Source organism: Triticum dicoccoides, chromosome 5A (assembly GCF_002162155.2).
Source record: "Triticum dicoccoides isolate Atlit2015 ecotype Zavitan chromosome 5A, WEW_v2.0, whole genome shotgun sequence".
Classification (NCBI taxonomy): Eukaryota; Viridiplantae; Streptophyta; class Magnoliopsida; order Poales; family Poaceae; genus Triticum; species Triticum dicoccoides.
Window position 1 is genome coordinate 672,293,913 of NC_041388.1, and position 12,316 is coordinate 672,306,228.

The following is a 12,316-nucleotide window of genomic DNA, read 5'->3' on the forward strand; positions in this document are numbered from 1 at the left end:
CCCTCATATCGTCCTTATATTTGAGATGGATATGAGGGGGTGCTCCGGGCGTTTGAGAAGGATATGAGGGGTCTAGTTGGGTCGCGTTTTCGTGATAGTGACCGAACGGCCTGTCCGGGCGTTTGAGATGGATATGATGGGTCCGGTTGTAGATGTTCTTACATTTTTATGCATTCGGAATTTATCCGACGACTGAAATTGATGGGGTAAATATTCAATGACTCACAGCGATTTGGATCGAGATCGGACGGTCTGTGTCGTGAGATGATTCCAATCGGACAGCCGAGAAGCTCTGAGCTCTAAAGAGGCTCAGGTTCAGACCTAAATCTAAGAGCAACTCTAGCAGACCCCACATTTTGCCGACCTGCAAAATGTGTTTGCAGGTCGCACGAGGGCGGTTATGGAGGCCGAAATTTGCGGCGGCAGACTAGAAATCGCAAACAAACCCCTAAATTTTAAAAAAAGTTGTTTCACGCGAGAAATTTAAGCAACAGCTCGCCGGAGCTCGCTCGCATAGATGGTTCTTCTTCGCATATAAGTTCATACAAGCCACATACATACATAAAGGTTAGATATGGTAGACAGGGCCTACGCTACCGCACCACTGCAACAAAATTGAGCTCACTGGAGCTCCTGCGGTATTTGCCCACCGGCGCGATCAATCGGAGTCGGAGTCGGAGTCGAGGTCGACGAAGAGCTTCGCCTGCTCCTCCTTCATCACGCGCAGGTCGGCCTCCTTCGATGCGTGCGCCTGCGATGCCGTGAGGCCCGTCTCGAGGAAGAGCCGCTCGTACTCGAGCTCGCGCCGGATGCGCTCTTCCATCTCTTCCTGATCTCTCGCCGACCGCTCGAGGACGACGCGCTCGAGGAGCTCCTCTTGCCCCGGTGGGAGGTAGTCCTTGGGTCCGATGACGCCTCGGCGCGGCGGCGCATCGGGCACGGCCTTCTCCGGCTCCCTCTTCACCGGAACGAGCCGCAAGCTCGATGCGCCCGCGGATGAGCACCACGCGGACCCGTGGCCGGATGAGCTCCCCGCGGACCAGTTGCCGGAGGAGGCGCGGCGGTGACGGGCGCGCTCGAGCTCGAACTCGTCGAGCTCGCTCCGGTCGAATGCCGACGGCGGCCGGGCCCCCTGGTTGAGCCACCGACGCGCCCCCCGCTTGCGCGCGACGTCAGATCTGGTGTGGCGGCGGCGCTCCGCCTCATCCCCGAGTCGGCCATGGTGGTTCAAGGCTCGCCGGTGGCGAGAAATCGAGTGGCGTCGGGGGAATTGAAGGGGAACGCGGCGGGGGGAGGATAGGGTTTTGACCCGCATCTGGCCCGCAAACCCGCAGTTATAGTGGCTCGGGGGTTGCGTTTGCGGGCTGCGGCAAAAAATTTACGGGCCGGACACCGATGCGGGCTCTAATCTGGCCAGAAAAATGTATCGAGCCCGTATAATCGCCGGAATTATGTGAGTTCGCGCCGGATGCGGGATCTGCTAGAGTTGCTCTAACTATGATATTTTCCACACGGTCCCTATGTATCTATCCGTTTGTTTCATCCGCCGTCGGGGCGCTCCTCCTGCTTCCGTCCGCTAGATACGGTACGACGACGCATGCATACCTGAGCGCTGGTTTCCATGGAGATTTGTGACTTTTCTGCGGTGGCCGCCCGAGTACGTACAAAACGTGATGGCTGTCTTTTTGGTGGATGGGAACAGAACAGAAAATTATACGTATATGTTTCTCGTGAGAATTGTATACGTTTCTGGACCGTTTTTTTAGGGTTCCTGGGTATTCTTTTTTTTCTCTCTCTTTTTTTGCGAGAAGGTTCCTGTGTATTCTTGGTGCTGTAGAAAACTGCATGCATGTAAATGTAGTGAATCGCGGGCAGAAAAGAAAAATGCATGCATGCGTGGCGCGTGTAGCGTTGCTCCTAGTCCTAGCCTAGGTCGACCGAAACTTATCTGTCTTGTGGTTACTGGCACTCTACATTTTTATTTTATTTTGAGAGAGACCTGTGCTCCAATTTGTACTAGCACGCATACGGCCCCATGACATTTTGTGTAAAGCACGGGCGACCGTTGACGGTGATGGGTCACATTTTGTTCACGTGAACAGACCCGGCTAGCGAATCCTTAAAATGTCGTCATTGCTTAGATCATGCAGCGTTTTTTGTCTTGTTTAAGTTAACATCTCGAAATTTATTAATTAGGGTGTGTAAACGCAGAAAACTGATTTCTATAGGTGAACACCTCTCCTGCTGTGCGGTGTACTCGTACGAAATTTACTAATTGCACCCACTAGTTCTTTTTTCTGCGAGAAAACTTCTAATCTATTCATGAACTGTCATGGTAGTAAAAAACACTAGAAATAATAAAAATTACATCCAGATCAATTGACTACCTAGCGACGACTACAAACACTAGAGCGAGCCGAAGGCGCGCCGCCTTTATCGCCCCTCCTTTACCGGCGCCAGGCCAAGAGCAACTCTAGCAGACCCCGTATATCTCGCGAACCCGCAAATTTCCGGCGAGTATATGGGCTCGGCCCAATTTTCTGTTCAGAACGGAGCATGTATACTTGTCAGACCCGTCATTTTTTAACTGCAGCCCGCAAACCGCCCCCCCCTCCCCGAAGCCGTATATCTAGGGTTTTGTGGGACAGATATGGGCTCTCTCCCCCGCATTTTCTCGCCGCCGGTGAGCCCTCTTCCGCCTCCAAACGTCATGTGGGGCTGTATGTGGAACTCCGGCGGCAGCGGCGACCCCGAGCGCGAGCGTTGTGTCCGCGCGGTACGGAAGTGGACGAACAAGGGCCTCGAGCCGCCATCAATGCTCCTCCGTCGTGAGACAGAGGAGGGGCCCTTCCGGCGCGACGCTTCTCCCCGTGAAGAGGGAGTGGTCGGAGGAGCCAGAGAAGATCGAGCTCGTCGCCGTCAAGCAGGAGCCCCAGGAGATCGAGCGCCGAGACGTCGTCGGGCCCGAAGATTTCGTGGCCGCTGTCGACGTGGTCGTGGCCGCCATTGCCAAACGGAGTTTGCGCGAGGAGGCGGAGCATTAGCGCCACGACGAGGAGCTCGAAGACCTCATCCTCAAGCAGACGGTCGCGACCAACCTTGCCGCGAAGGACAAGGACGACGAGTTGCGGCGCATTCGCGAGGAGCAGAGGCAGAAGTTGATCGATGTCGACAGCTCCGACAAGGAGGACTGAGCTCCTCCACCGCGCCATCCTTGGCCGCGAGCTCGTCCATTTTGATACATCGACCTCGGCCTCGCCGCCGCGAGATCCCCCACCCCCCCTCTAGTAGTAGTAGTAGAATGTAGTACGTATGATCATGTAGTATGTGATGAATTAGTGTATGATCATGTAGTATGTGATGAACTAGTGTGGTTGCAATTTCTTCCGAGAAAGGTTTTTTAAAAAATTATACATTTTCATATACAGGGTCTACTCTGCCGCGCATGATTTCGATCCGCAAAACATATCTTCATCGAACTGTAAACGCCTTATACGGCTCGGAATTATACGGGGTCTGCTAGAGATGCTCTAAACTCGTTGTAGTAGATAGTACATACGTATAACTGAGAAATTGAAAACAGCATGACCAACCGATAAATTTTGTTTTAAATTGTTTGGATTGCTTACCATGTATGTATGTCACGTGGTACCACCGATGGACTTTATTTTTTCGGGAGAAAGACCGACCGATGGACTTGGTGGAGTGGAGTGGCAGGGATCCAAGTTCAACCTCGTACGTGCAATACCACCAACTATCTCTGGCTCCGAGCCCGCCGTAGTACATGCAAGTGCCGTGCATTCCGATCGCGGCACGGCACGGGGCAGACATCTGCATGGGCGAACCGCCGCAGCCGCCGTGATCCGAGGGTCGGCGCCTCCCACTTCCTTCCTTCCTCCCCACTCGTCAGTGAGTGACACGCACAAGGGAAGTCTCGCCCCGCCCGCGTATAAGTAGCCGCCCACCGCTTGGCCCGGGGCCGAGATACCACGCCGCCGCCGCCGCCGCCTTTGTGCACCACAACCACACTACACCAGCTGTTTCTACCGCCGCGCCGCTTCCTCCCTTCATCCTAGCTAGCCCCGCCACCGCCGCGCGTTCGGATTACCGGTACGTAGAATCTCCCGTCCGTCCGCCGCTCGGTTTGGTTTCTATCTAGCACTCCCTCCATAAACTAATATAAAAGCGTTTAGAATACTAAAATAGTGATCTAAACATTTTTATATTAGTTTACGGAGGGAGTACTGTGGTCTGTGGGCAGCCAAGATCGGCAGTCCTTCCTCCGCGCCGTCTGGATGGACGGATGGATGCAGTAGCCGGTCATGTGACGAGCTGGCTTTTCCGGCGGTTTCTCTTTCATTTCACAATTTTGCAGCTACGTGCTCGCCTTGTGTGATTCACTCTCCACGTCCACGACTGGGCTGATTTCCTCTCGAGTTTCTGTAGCAAAATTCTTGTATATACTCCAGTAACTAGACCTGACGTCTTTCGTAACAACAAGTTGAGGTGATGAGCTCTTCTTCGGTTCTTCCTCGTCAAGTCGTGTGTGTAGAGCACATTAGTTTACCCCGTGCGTCGTTTCTATTGGTAGCTAGCACTACGGCTACTATCAACTTCTTTCTGGTCTAAGCAAAAGCAAACAGAATTTTCTCTTCGAGTTTAAGCCATCCCATCCCAGGAAAATACCCTGGTTCTCAATGAACCTGATTAAAGAAAAGTTTCTTGGAAAAAAATTAGTAATTCAGGAAAAGGTTAAAACTTTGAAACTTTTTTCAAACGAACTTCCTACTGGCGTACTTGTACAAAAGTTTCGACAACGAAAAACTCCCATAAAAAAATCTGAGCAGAAAAAAACAAATTTTCCAGGACAATATACAACCAATAGTATAACTATAATATAGTGTTGGTTTTGTTTTTTTCGCCAACAATACCACGAAAGTCATTTCTTCGCAAAACATTTTTACGCGAGTGTAACGCTTGAGCAAGTTTGTTGTCAAATTCATGATTTCTCGACTATTTTTGTGGTTACTCTTTTTTTTTTTTTTTAAGAAATGGGTGCACCTACCGCCAGGTTCTATTTGTTCCCCTCCTCTGATCTGATGCCTATTTTTATATAAGAGTTGAGGTTGTTTCTCTCATCAGCTCATGGATCTACTGCGGAGCCCCGTCAAGGGAGTGGTCGCGGATGTCAAAGGGAGAGCGCCTTGGTACAAGGACGACTGGCTTGCAGGCCTTCGAGCTGGCTTCGGGTCAGTTTTCTTCTTGTATTTTGTACTTCCTCTGTTTACAGGCGTTTTAGACAATTTAGACAGTGCCTAAAACAGTTCAAAGCTAGCTGTCCAAAACGTCTTATAAAAACAAATCAAGGGGAGTATATAATATAAACAAGCCCAACAAGATCAATTTTTTACATGTTTACAAAGAGATTTGCTTATGTTTCTTCACTTCTAATGTTCGTTTGCCAGGATATTGGCCCCTACCATGTATATATTCTTCGCCTCCGCACTCCCTGTCATCGCATTCGGAGAGCAGCTCAGCAACGAAACAAGTAAGATAAATAGTCCCAAACAATTTTAGCCGTCTATATTCTTGATCCAGGGCCATATGATTCTCTTACCTTCTAAGAGGTAAGATCACTAAATAGGCAATAAATTTTGGATTTTGGAAGGACAGGGATTTTTTAGAAAAGGAGAAAGACAGGGATTAATAATATGAAAATACTATATTGCTATAACTCTTGCCATATCGACTATCACATGAAAATAAATAAATAAATAAAATTCAGAAAATAGTATACATACTTTAACTTGTATATGCATCAACATGTTTGCAAGTTTGATAAACTACAAATTTGACATATGAATGGAACTGTTGCATACAATTTAAATTATGCATTTGTTTTTAGTCAGATATCAGTTTATTCAAAACAAAAAATTGAGAATCCATTGACAACGGTTTTGTTCCGCATACAAAATTAAATTTGATTTGTTTTGTTTGGATTTTTTAAGGCACACACAATTTCTTTGAGCCATCCATCCATATTTAGTTTGTTTTTCTAATACGTTAGAATCTTTTCAGATATGTTAGATCTTTGTACCACAAGATGTAAAATTTTCTTAGAATGTTTCATCTCCATATACATGGAGTTCACTAATTTAATTCCGTTTTCGCAAATAAATATAGTAATTTAATCACCTTGATTTGGTGAATAAAGTGTCTGATTTGCTTAGGAAAGACAATAATGTGCATTAGTAGTTCCCTTTTTATGCCACAATGCATTAATTGGAGGATCCAGTATAATCTTTTTGCAATAAAAAGCATCAATAATCAAAGGCCAGGACTCATTACAACTCTGACCCCTCTAGAGGTAAGGAGAACCATTGTAAAATTGCTTAACAAGTAAATTCTTGCCCTCTTAATTTCCACACTCTACTACACATGGGGAAGTTTAAAATTTTCACGCAATCTGTAGCACTAAAGATGTGATCTGTTTCAGATGGTATTCTCAGCACAGTTGAAACTTTGGCATCTACGGCGATATGTGGGATAATACATGCGATTCTTGGTGGGCAACCCATGATGATCGTTGGAGTCGCAGAGCCTACTATTATCATGTACACGTATCTCTACAACTTTGCCAAGAAGCAGCCAGGGCTGGGAGAACGGCTATATTTGGCTTGGGCTGGATGGTACGTAGTAGTAGGTACTAAAACAGATTCCACCTCCATCATGTGACAGCTTTGATATTGTAAACATGCATGCTCTCTCTTGAAGTGCAGGGTCTGCATTTGGACTGCCATCATGCTGTTTCTCTTGGCAATGTTCAATGCTTCCAATGTTATAAGCAGATTCACGAGGGTTGCAGGAGAACTTTTCGGGATGTTGATCACCGTTCTCTTTCTGCAAGAAGCTATCAAGGTATGCCATCATGTCTAGTAAATTAATCCTAGTTATTATTATTTTCACCGTGCGGAGAATACTTAATACGGGGACTATCTATGTATTGCAGGGAATCGTGAGTGAGTTCAGTATGCCGAAAGATGCTGAGATCTCTGACCGCAGTTCGGCTACTTACCAGTTCCAGTGGATATATGTCAATGGCCTACTTGGTGTCATCTTCTCAATTGGCCTGCTATACAGTGCACTCAAGACTAGGCGGGCAAGGTCATGGCTGTATGGCATAGGTTGGTCACACGTTTACGCCATTTATCTTGTTGTGTCTATCTATTAGTTAAGCTCAAACCTATCAAACTCTCTGCCATGTTCACTGATCATCTTGCCTTTAAGTTGCCGCTTGCAGGATGGATTAGGAGCTTCATCGCCGATTATGGTGTCCCGCTTATGGTGATCGTGTGGACAGCATTTTCGCACGCACTACCGAGCGGTGTCCCTTCAGGAGTGCCTAGGAGGCTCTTCAGCCCACTTCCCTGGGAGTCAAGTTCACTGGGGCATTGGACTGTAGCAAAGGTATCAAGTCAAATTGCTTGTGGTTCTACATGTATAGATGTTTTTCATGGTCTCCATAGTTCAAACTTAGTAAAGCTTATAAATATTGAGTGCCATGGGTCTCATGAATGTTTCTTTTTGGTGTTTACTTTCAGGATTTATTTTCTGTCCCTCCAGTATATATATTTGCAGCCATCGTGCCTGCTTTGATGGTTGCTGGACTTTACTTCTTTGATCATAGTGTAGCTTCACAGTTGGCTCAGCAACAGGAGTTCAATTTGAAAAAACCTTCTGCCTACCATTACGACATTTTGGTACTTGGATTCATGGTATGTGGTGTCTAACTCATTCTATTTGCAAACTCTTCTTTTGTGAGCCTTTTCACGGTTTTGTTAAGAACCTCTAATAGTCAAGAGCATTGTTGAGGAAATCGTTAACTGGTAACTGCTCGGTTGGCTGGCGAGTAGGGGATTAATAGGCTAATCGGCAAGTTAATCGGCCATTTAATCAATTAATCAGACGATTTATCAATTTATCGGCTACTCGGTGACCCTATGAGTAGGGATTAATCGGCAAGTTAACTGGTTAATCGGATGAATTCTTGAACAGGGGTCAAGAGTGAAGTGCATCCTAGGTCCTCAAACTATTTCAGAGTTGCTCGGACTATGAAAAAAGTGTCATACAGGTCCTTGAAGGTCCTCGAAGTGCAATAAGTGTATGCATATGTGACACCTCTGAAATAGTTCGGGGACCTGGATGACACACATTGTGGTTCGAGGAATTGAATGACAATTTTCATAGTTTGAGGACCTATGTGACACCTCTGAAATGATCTTCAGACCGGACTACGTTTTAATTCCAAATTCTGATTCACCAGGTCATGTTTCCTTTTCTCATAGTATATATGTGAATGGTGCAGGTCCTACTATGCGGTTTGATTGGCATTCCTCCAGCAAATGGAGTACTCCCTCAGTCCCCCATGCATACAAGAAGCCTTGCTGTCCTCAAGGGGCAGGTGAGTGAGATTCAGACTGATTTGCATCATTTGCTACAGTAGCCAGTTTTGCTCATCCCTCTTCTCTTTTTTCTGTCAATTTAGTTAATGCGCAAAAAGATGCTTCAAACTGCCAAAGAGGGCATGTCGAACCGTGCAAGCAGTTTGGAAATCTATGGCAAGATGCATGAAGTGTTCATTGAAATGGATAATAAACAGGATGTGAGTTTCTCAATCTTAGTCATCTTACTATCTTATTTCCCCTTCATGTCATACACAACAAATAAGTCTTTTTGTAGCGAACAATATTGCAACAGTTGCCAGAGTGACTTCTCGGCTAAAAATATCTGTCATGCAGGCTGATTCTGTTGACAACGACTTGAAGAGCTTGAAGGATGCTGTGCTGCGTGAGGGCGACGAGGATGGAAAATTGGCTCGAGAATTTGATCCTAGAAAACATATCGAAGCACATTTGCCCGTTCGCGTTAACGAGCAGAGACTAAGCAACCTGCTGCAATCCCTACTGGTTGGTGGCTGTGTTGCAGCTATGCCGGTTATCAAGATGATACCGACTTCGGTCCTCTGGGGTTACTTTGCCTACATGGCCATTGATAGTCTACCCGGGAACCAGTTTTGGGAAAGGATACAATTTTTGTGCATTGGAGCAAGCCGACGCTACAAGTAATGTCTAATCTGAATCTATCTGCTCATCTCATGCATCTGAACAAATGAACTTTATGAGTGCTTCCTCTCGGTATGCAACATATCACACTAACCCGCGGTATTGTAACCATTGCAGGGTCTTGGAAGGTCCCCATGCATCATTCATGGAGTCGGTGTCTCGGAGAACGATATATGTCTTCACGATCTTCCAGATTGTGTATTTCTTGCTATGCTTCGGCACGACATGGATACCAATAGCCGGAATTCTCTTCCCGCTGCCTTTCTTCCTGATGATTCTCATTAGGCAGTACCTACTCCCCAAGTTCTTTGAGCCCAATGACTTGCGGGAACTGGACGCGGCGGAGTACGAAGAACTTGAAGGGGTCCAACATGAACACACACTACTGGTATATATAAGTTCAGCTTGCATTTCTCCGATAGCTTTTAAGTTTTGTTTCATTCTCTGAAATGCCCCAAGGTGTCCATCTTCCTTTATTTGTTAATCTGAAACTTTTGGTTCCTCATACAGGAGGAAGATGGCTCGTTTTCAGGAAGCTGCGACAGCAGGATCGACGCTGAAATATTGGATGAGCTCACAACAAACCGCGGAGAGCTGAAGCACAGGGTTGTGTGCCATCGTGAAGAAAGGCACCTTCAGGCCCATTCAAACGCCGTTCAGCCAAGCGTCTGAAGATAGAACAATGGCCCGAGGACCGACGGAGGATTTCGCCGATGATTCTATCAGAAATGGGGAGGGAAATCCTCAGGCAGCAGCTCTTTGCCGAATGCACTATTATTGTTCGCTGATATGCATATGGTACTGTAGCGTGGCTTTTCCCATAAGTCAGGCAATTTAGCAGTGAGAGCAGCAGATTGAAGAAATTACTGGATAGCAATGGTGAGGAGTTGAAAGATTAGCTCGTTAGGTATTGCCGCAAAACTGTTGCTCTGTGACCTGTTGTTGCCTGTGTGTGCTTAGTGAGTTAGCTTGCTCTGTTTGAGCGTACGAGTTTGCACATATTGCTTGAGATTCTATGGATGCCGTGTGTTCTGGCTGTAATTTTGGTGCCTGTTGTTGCCTGTGTGTGCTTAGCTTGCTCTGTTTGAGTGTAAAAAGTTTCAGTTTGAAATGAGGTGCTAATTAACAACCGAATGGCTTCGATTTTAGTCGACATGTCACATCATTTTCAACACTACAAATGTCACAATTTGCTGCTGTTTCCGGTCTTGGTCAGGCTGCCCATGGCCCGGGCCTTCTCCCGGAGGACAAACTTCTGCGTCTTCCCCGTCGAGGTCTTGGGCAAGTCCTCGAACACCACGGTCTTCGGCGCCATGTAGTGCGGCAGCCTCTCCCGGCAGAAACCGATGATCTCTGCCTCCGTGGCAATAGCACCGTCCTTCAGCTTGACGAACGCGCATGGCGTCTCCCCCCAGTGGTCGTCGGGCCTCGCCACGACCGCCGCCTCCAGCACCGCCGGGTGGCTGAAGATCACCGACTCCACCTCGATGGAGCTGATGTTCTCGCCGCCTGATATGATGATGTCCTTGGCCCGGTCCTTGAGCTGGATGTACCCGTCCGGGTGCCGCACGGCGAGGTCGCCGGTGTGCAGCCACCCGCCGCCCATGGACTCATTGGTGGCGGTGATGTCCTTGTAGTATCCACTCATGACGGTGTTGCCGCGGAACATCACCTCGCCCACCGCCTCGCCGTCGCGCGGCACGCTCTCCATGGTCGTCGGGTCCTTGACGTCGACCTCCTCCATCGCGACGTGCTGGAACCCCTGCCGCGCCTTGAGCCGCGCGCGCTCCTCCGCCGGCAGCGCGTCCCACTCCGGCATCCACGTGCACACGGTGGCCGGGCCGTACGTCTCCGTGAGGCCGTAGATGTGGTACACCGCGAAGCCAAGCTCCTCCATCCCGGCAAGCACGCGGGGCGGCGGCGGCGCGCCGCCCGTCATGACGCGCACCGTGCCCGGCAGCGGCCTCCGGTCCGCGGCCGGCGCGTTGACGATCATGTTGAGCACCGTGGGCGCGCCGCCCATGTGCGTCACCCCGTGGCGCGCGATGCTGTCGAAGATGAGGGCGGCGGTGAAGTGGCGGAGGCAGACGTTGGTGCCGCCCTGCATGGCCACGCCCCACGGCAGGTGCCAGCCGTTGCAGTGGAACATGGGCACCGTCCACAGGTAGGTCGGCATCGGGGTGATGTCGTAGGCGAGGACGGTGCCGATGGTGTTGAGGTAGGCGCCGCGGTGGTTGTACACCACGCCCTTGGGCCGCGACGTCGTGCCGGACGTGTAGTTGAGCGTGATCGGGTCCAGCTCGTCCGCGGGCCACCGGATGTCAAACTCAGACGGAGCGCTCTTTATGAGACCCTCGTAGTCGTAGTCCGCCGCCCGGCCGGAGTCTTGGCCGGCGTCGTCCGAGATGGTTACGAGGACCGGAATGCTGGCGGCGCCGGGCTCTGAGTCGGCGAGGCGCTTGAGGGCGGCTCTCCCGACGTCGAGGAGGCTGGACTCGACGAGGAACACCTTGGCGCCGGAGTGCTTGAGCAGGGCGGACACCATGGGCGCGTCGTGGCGCGTGTTGAACGTGCAGAGGACGGCGCCGGCCATGGGCACGGCGAAGTGCAGCTCGTACATCGCCGGCACGTTCGGGCTGAGCACAGCCACCTGCACACTCCGGATAGTGAAAAAACAGACAAGTTCTTACTATCACTCTGACTATTTTTCAGTCTCAGATAGATCCCGGGCCGGACGTGCAGAGAGCAAGCAAAAGGCAGAGAGCGACAACGGCGGATGGGAGCGTGACGGTGTAATCTCTACCCAGGATAGGAGATGAACTCAGGCAGGCGCACACACAGCACACAAGAACACACCGAGCTTTTGGTGGCAACGCACTTCTGCCGCTTTTCTCTTGTTCTTTTTTTTGCTTAATCAAACAAACTGATTACAACTCCTTTTAAAGGGGAGCAAACTTACCGACCAACCCACACACCGGCTTGCTCCGATTTCTACTCACCACTACCCACACGCACACACGTTGAGTCACTGCCACGAAGGAGCTAGTCCACAACGGCACTGCGATCCGCTTCTCTAGCTCCACGTCCATCTGATCACGACTTGGCTACTGGGACTCCACACTACACGGGTGCATGCAGCTTCACACTAACAGAACGACCACTAAGCTAGTTCTTGACTAAATCTAACTAGTACT

At 49.4% G+C, this 12,316-nt stretch overlaps 2 protein-coding genes across 2 annotated transcripts; one reads left to right on the forward strand and one right to left on the reverse strand.

Annotated features, from left to right (window-relative positions):
- Positions 1 to 3,982: 3,982 nt before the first annotated feature.
- On the forward strand, positions 3,983 to 10,195 carry LOC119304009 (boron transporter 4-like). The gene is made up of 13 exons (XM_037581176.1): positions 3,983 to 4,110; positions 5,143 to 5,249; positions 5,466 to 5,548; positions 6,497 to 6,689; positions 6,780 to 6,918; positions 7,010 to 7,184; positions 7,301 to 7,467; positions 7,602 to 7,775; positions 8,366 to 8,461; positions 8,546 to 8,662; positions 8,799 to 9,121; positions 9,240 to 9,510; positions 9,633 to 10,195. Exons 2-13 carry the CDS (start codon positions 5,146 to 5,148, stop codon positions 9,792 to 9,794), a joined length of 2,004 nt encoding a protein of 667 aa, XP_037437073.1. The 5' UTR covers positions 3,983 to 4,110; positions 5,143 to 5,145; the 3' UTR covers positions 9,795 to 10,195.
- Positions 10,196 to 10,305: 110 nt separating this feature from the next.
- LOC119304010 (probable acyl-activating enzyme 1, peroxisomal) lies at positions 10,306 to 11,772 on the reverse strand. Its single transcript, XM_037581177.1, has one exon. The coding sequence runs from the start codon at positions 11,740 to 11,742 to the stop codon at positions 10,306 to 10,308; it is 1,437 nt and encodes a 478-aa protein (XP_037437074.1). The 5' UTR covers positions 11,743 to 11,772.
- Between the last annotated feature and the right edge of the window lie 544 nt (positions 11,773 to 12,316).